The sequence below is a fragment of the Nerophis lumbriciformis genome, linkage group LG01 (genome assembly GCF_033978685.3).
Source record: "Nerophis lumbriciformis linkage group LG01, RoL_Nlum_v2.1, whole genome shotgun sequence".
Taxonomy (NCBI): domain Eukaryota; kingdom Metazoa; phylum Chordata; class Actinopteri; order Syngnathiformes; family Syngnathidae; genus Nerophis; species Nerophis lumbriciformis.
This window is the reverse complement of record NC_084548.2, coordinates 29,747,501-29,754,395: the sequence shown is the minus strand read 5'-3', so window position 1 is coordinate 29,754,395 and position 6,895 is coordinate 29,747,501. Positions and strand designations below refer to the sequence as shown.

General features: G+C 44.0%; 1 protein-coding gene across 2 annotated transcripts in view; it reads left to right on the top strand.

The window, feature by feature from the left end:
* Nucleotides 1–1,359: 1,359 nt before the first annotated feature.
* The window catches only part of map3k12 (mitogen-activated protein kinase kinase kinase 12), a 24,676-nt gene continuing 19,140 nt past the window's right edge, over nucleotides 1,360–6,895 (top strand). Inside the window, exons 1-2 of one of the 2 annotated variants that reach the window (XM_061978908.1) lie at nucleotides 1,360–1,570; nucleotides 3,338–3,858. In XM_061978908.1, the coding sequence (XP_061834892.1) occupies nucleotides 3,396–3,858 (463 nt within the window). In that variant the 5' untranslated portion in view covers nucleotides 1,360–1,570; nucleotides 3,338–3,395. Of the gene's footprint in view, nucleotides 1,824–3,337; nucleotides 3,859–6,895 lie in introns of both variants that reach the window. The other variant, XM_061978900.1, reaches the window with a different exon arrangement.

Genomic DNA, 6,895 nt, shown 5'->3' with positions numbered 1-6,895 from the left:
ATGAGAATCAGGTGTCCTAATCACTTGTCCCGGCCACAGGCGTATAACATCAAGCACTTAGGCATGTAGACTGTTTCTACAAACATTTGTGAAAGAATGGGCCGCTCTCAGGAGCTCAGTGATTTCCAGCGTGGAACTGTCATAGGATGCCACCTGTGCAACAAATCCAGTCGGGAAATTTCCTCGCTCCTAAATATTCCAAAGTCAACTGTCGGCTTTATTTTAAGAAAATGGAAGAGTTTGGGAACAACAGCAACTCATCCAGGAAGTGGTAGGCCACGTAAACTGACAGAGAGGGGTCAGCGGATGCTGAAGGGCATAGTGCAAAGACTTTCTGGACAGTCAGTTGCTACAGAGCTCCGAACTTCATGTGACCTTCCAATTAGCCCACGTACAGTACGCAGAGAGCTTCATGGAATGGATTTCCATGTCCGAGCAGCTGCATCTAAGCCATACATCACCAAGTCCAATGCAAAGCGTCGGATGCAGTGGTGTAAAGCACGTCGCCACTAGACTCTAGAGCAGTGGAGACGCCTTCTCTGGAGTGATGAATCACGTTTTTTCATCTGGCAATCTGATGGACGATTCTGGGTTTTGAGGTTGCCAGGAGAACGGTACATTTCGGACTGTATTGTGCCGAGTGTGAAATTTGGTGGGAGAGGTGTGGGGTTGTTTTTCAGGAGTTGGGCTTTGCCCCTTAGTTCCAGTGAAAGGAACTTTGAATGTTCCAGGATACCAAAACATTTTGGACAATTCCATGCTCCCAACCTTGTGGGAACAGTTTGGAGCGGGCCCCTTCCTCTTCCAACATGACTGTGCACCAGTGCACAAAGAAAGGTACATAAAGACATGGATGACAGAGTCTGGTGTGGATGAACTTGACCGGCCTGCACAGAGTCCTGACCTGAACCTGATAGAACACCTTTGGGATGAAGTAGAACGGAAGCTGAGAGCCAGGCCTTCTCGACCAACATCAGTGTGTGACCTCACCAATGCACTTTTGGAAGAATTGTCAAAAATTCTTATAAACACACTCCGCAACCTTGTGGACAGCCTTCCCAGAAGAGTTGAAGCTGTAATAGCTGCAAAAGGTGGATTGACATCATATTGAACCCTATGCGTTAGGAATGGGATGGCACTTCAAGTTCATATGGGAGTCAAGGCAGGTGGCCAAATACTTTTGGCAATATTGTATAAGTGTGCGCACAAAATGGCCCACAATAAGGCATGCCATGATGAGCTAGTGCTTGTGTTTTGAGCGGGGAGCTACAACGCCCCCTTTTGGATCATCCCGCCATCTCCGTGACGTCAATTCAGCACTGGGAATGAGACAGCTCCCCCCCCCCCCCTCCCCCGAAACCCAGCGCGCCTCACGTTGCATGGGTCTCCAGATATTGGTACACATTTTTGGGAACCATCCCAGCGACGCAAAACTCCTAGATAACGGAACAGGAAATAGCAGAGCCGGACAGAAGGGGGGGAAAACCCGCCATTTGTTGTTCATCGTAAGCAAAGCAGAAAGCTGAGCCCACCCTTTCACTTGACAACGCGACAACAAGCAATCAGAAAGGTATGGGAATGCCGTACTATTCGCTTAAATGTGCATTTTTTAACGTCACGGCAGGTGTGGAATCACGGTGCGTTTGCGTGTGATGCTGTGTGCCGCTCCACGCCGCAGCAGTAAATTGGCAATGGAAGGCAAACGATCTGATCGTCGATGCTGAAGCATCATATGTGTGTGCAGCGAGGACGCGCGCATTCCGTGTCATTTGCGCCGGTGCCAACATTGAGTGAACGTACGGACGCTGCGGCACTTTGACTTGGTACGCAGGAGATGCTCGACGTCGGGCTTGCAATGCATGCTGCACGGCGGCTTTGATACCTCCGACTCTAAGCATCGAATCCTCCTGTTTTTTTGTTTTTGTTTTTTTTACATTGATTTGCATGCATGAATGCGTGTGTGTGTGTGTGTGTGTGTGTGTGTGTGTGTGTGTGTGTGTGTGTGTGCGTGCATGCGCGTGTGTGTGCGCGTGCTCCCTCGCACAGGCCCACTGCTTGTTTTTATTGCACGATTTCCACGGGGTCTTTTCGCCTCATGTGGTGGTGCAGTCCAAGGCATGGAGTTGCTGTGAGCTCTATGAAATGGGCACATGTGCATGCCCCCCCCCCACCTCACACAAACACACGCTCACGCACGGAAGTACACGCAGGGACGATTATGCAATTCATCATTTTCTATGGCATGCACACAATAGTCCAGACTTGATGTATGATGGGAGACCTATTTTTTTGGAGGGGGGGTTGGTGTTTGCTGTCATCTGAGTGAAGAGCAGGTGACAGAGCAGCACTAGTACCTGCTTTGCTCCATTCATTCATAAAGAACATTTGATGGATAGCTGCATGCATGGCTCCTCATTCATAGGCTGCAGAACGACACACGACTCAGACACAGCTCGGTTTTTCAAAACTGGCTGATGATCTAGTTCAGGGGTCACCAACCTTTTTCAAACCAAGAGCTACTTCTTGGGTACTGATTAATGCGAAGGGCTACCAGTTTGATACACATTTAAATAAATTGCCAGAAATAGCCAATTTGCTCAATTTACCTTTAACTCCATGTTATTATTAATAATTAATGATATTTATCTTTGTGGAAACACTGATCATCTTAATGATTTCTCACAATAAATATATATAGAAACAGATAAATATCAATATGCAACACTTTATTTTTATATTTTCTCTAAGTGCACATTTTTCAAATTGAACATTTTCAAATGATCACTTCTAAGACAGTCTTGTGAAATCACAATATCCCATTTTAACTAGCTAGCCACTAACATTTTTTAACAAATCATGAATTATTTTGCACCATGTTTGTACAAATAATAACTCATGTAAAATACAAAAGTCAACTCTCATATTTTTAAATAAATCATGTCACACTTTGAACTGGACACCAAATCTGTTATCTGTTTCTTTGTCAGTTAGTGAAGACCAAGTCTTTAAAATATTTTCTTGGATTTTCAAATTCTATTTGAGTTTTGTCTCTCTTAGAATTAAAAATGTCGAGCAAAGCGAGACCAGCTTGCTAGTAAATAAATACAATTTAAAAAATAGAGGCAGCTCACTGGTAAGTGCTGCTATTTGAGCTATTTTTAGAACAGGCCAGCGGGCTACTCATCTGGTCCTTACGGGCGACCTGGTGCCCGCGGGCACCGCGTCGGTGACCCCTGATCTAAATTATACCCTGAGTTTTAAATTGTTGGAATAAAACATAGGCAGGTATATTTATGTAATGATGTATAATAGATTTGTATACGATCTTCTCCTTTAGGTTGTATCACCTGCTCTCCATACACCATCCACCCTAACCTGGGTTGGGGAAACACCTGATGAGTGGGACCTGTATCCATGAGCCCCGTGCCCCTTCCCCCTCCCGGTCAGGCTTCAGCACCCCGGTATCAGAACCCCCCTATCGAAGACTCGATGCCGACACCCCCGCCTGCACCCCGGAAACGGACCTGACCCCAACACAGTGTGTCCTCCGAAACGTGCTATCCATTGACACCGGTGGCTTGGGGGCACTGGGTGGCAGCAGTCCCACTCCCACTGATGGACCTTCAGGGCACTTTGACAACAGCGTGCTAAAACTACATGAACATGACACCTGCCAGTGTGGCGCAGGGGCCGAGGCGGGCCACAGCCCAGAAGCTGGTGCTATCCGGAACCATTCGGAGAACATTCGGCTACAATCGGGGTCTGGAGGATTTTTGGAGGGACTGTTTGGCTGCCTAAAGCCTGTCTGGACCATGATCGGAAAGGCCTACTCCACTGAACACAAGCATAGCCATGAAGGTACGTAAGCATAGGCGCCGGTCTACATTTCTGCCAGTGGGTGCTTGGTGTGTGTGTATTAGTGTTGTCCCGATACCAATATTTTGGTACTGGTACCAAAAGTATTTCGGTACTTTTCGGTACTTTTCTAAATAAAGGGGACCACAAAAAATTTCATTATTGGCTTTATTTTAACAAAAAAATCTTACGGTACAATAAACATGTTTCTTATTGCAAGTTTGTCCTCAAATAAAATAGTGAACATACAAGACAACTTGTCTTTTAGAAGTAAGTAAACAAACAAAGGCTCCTTATTTAGTCTGCTGACATATGCAGTAACATATTGTGTCATTTATCATTCTATTATTTTGTCAACATTATTAAGGACAAGTGGTAGAAAATGAATTATTAATCTACTTGTTCATTTGCTGTTAATATCTGCTTATTTTCTGTTTCAACATGTTTTATCTACTCTGCTGTTAAAATGTAATAATCACTTATTCTTCTGTTGTTTGATACTTTACATTAGTTTTGGATGATGCCACAAATTTGGGTATCAATCTGATACCAAGTCGTTACAGGATCATACATTGGTCATATTCAAAGTCCTCATGTGTCCAGGGACATATTTCCTGAGTTTATAAACATAATATACATTTAAAAAAAACGAAATAAGATTTTGTGATGTTAAACAATATCGATGTAATCATCATAGTAGTATCGACTAGATACGCTATTGTACTACAGTGGATGTTAGGTGTCGATCCACCAATGGCGTTTGTTTATATTGTAGTGTCCCGGAAGAGTTGGTGCTGCAGGGAATTCTGGGAATTTGTTCTGTAGTGTTTATGTTGTGTTGCGGTGCAAATATTCTTCCAAAATGTGTTTGTCGTTATTGTTTAGTGTGGTTTCACTATATGGCACATGTTTATGACAGTGTTGGCATTGTTCATACTGCCACCCTTAGTGTGACATGTATGGCTGTTGACTAAGTATGCACTTCATTAGCTCGTGCGCAGCATGATCAAAATAAATTTTTTTGTGTCAGTTGTCCATTACTGGGCACAATTAAATCTCGAATTGCGTCTAAATGTGTTTAGATGTCCTTACGATGTAACTCAGGGGTCTCTAACAGGTCGCTTAGGATTTGCTTGGCAATGGGTCAAATATTTGTTTAATCTATTAGTATTTTTTATAACAGGTCAACAGTCTTTATTTTATGACAAATAACACGATAGCATAAAGACAAAGACAACACTGTTTAAGTGGAGATCTGGTTTGTAAATAAAGAACAATTTAAATGTTATCCGTCATATACATAAAAAACACAAATAAATCACCTCTCCTTTATTTTCATGAAATAAGTTCTGGTATATAAGTGTTTTTTTATTTATTATTATTTTTATTTATTTTTTTGTTTTGTTTTTTGCTCTATGCTTTTTTAACTTGTAAAGCACTTTGGTTCAATTTAAAAGTTGTAGTAAACGTGCTATATAAATAAAGTTGACTTGACTTGACTTGACTAGTAGTGATGAAAGTTGGAGATCACTAATCTAAATGCATACTGACTGATGTCTTACCCTTTAGTCAGTGAGTTGTTGCATTCATAGCCATCGAGATATTATTATTATTATTATTACTGGGTTTTCTTTTCTGAAGATGAAGACAAAATGTGTATGCGCTGCTATCTTAACAACTTCAAGATGATGCCTGCATTACATTACACATGACGATTTGTAATATTGTAAGCTTAAAAAATCATCACGAGAGTACAAATGTGTAAAAAATCAGCATATATGATGATTTACAGCAACATTCCACCATTACTAAAGTAGATAAATAGATAGATAGATTGTTGTGTTTACTGAGGGGGAGGTGACGGCAAACAGACACCAGGGGGCGGTATATACAATTATTTATTATATATATATATATATATATATATATATATATATATATATATATATATATATATAGTCAACATATATATATATATATATATATATATATATATATATATATATATATATATATATATATATATATATATATAAATAGTAACAAACAATACTACTAAACTAAGGAAATGGAGTGTGAACTAGAATACAAGAGTGTGTGGTGTAAGACTATGTGTGTAGTTAACTGAAGTGAGTGTTACCAACGTGTTGAACGAGATGTGAGGAAGTCCATGGGGCAGGCAGGTTATCCGGGGCGAGAGAGAGGCGTCGGAATCCAGGGGCGAGCAAGAGGTCGAGGAACGAAGGAAGCAGTCAGAGTCCAGAGGGAGATCCAGGGGAAAATGAGACGCACAGCTCGCTTTCCAGGCGACGGAGGGTACTGCGGGGACACGGGAGAAGACAAGGGACAAATCAAGGCACGGAGAGAGAACACGAATATAGCATAAAGCTTGTTGCTTACGGTACACCATGAGAAAGCTTAAGTTCCCGCGCCGATCCTAGGGTCCACTGGTCTTTTAACCAGCTCGCCCTCATCAGTTCCAGGTGTGAAGATTGCCAGCAAGTGATTGCAGCTGGTGGCTGCTGCAGGGCGGGGACGCGCGGGGCGCGTCCCTGGATGTGCGCACCCGTGGGCGTGTCCCGAGGTGCGCACAGACGGATGAGCGGCGTTGGCAGGAGCCTGAGCCGTAACAGTACCCCCTCCTTATGGAGAGCTCCCAGATGTCCTACAGGTCGAACCACAAAAAGCACAGGAACAAACATCATGGGAGGGCGGAGGGGCGAACTGGTGGTGGCTCGCCGGCCCAAGTGTCCCCGAATCCACCGAGGACGAGTCTGATGGCGGCGGCGAGAAGAACGCCGCTGAAGCCGGCGAGGCGGGCGACAAAGGGACGGCCACCATCTTGGCCGTCGGGAAGGCAGACGTGATTGGCGCCATGGTGCGTCTCGCCGGAAACGAGGATATGACGTCGTCGGCGGCGTGGAAGCGGCAGACGTCGGCGGCGGCGTGGAGGAAGACGTCATCGGCGAGGCAGGCGTGGAGGAAGACGTCATCGGCGGCGTGGAAGCGGCAGACGTCATCGGCGGCGTGGAAGCGGCAG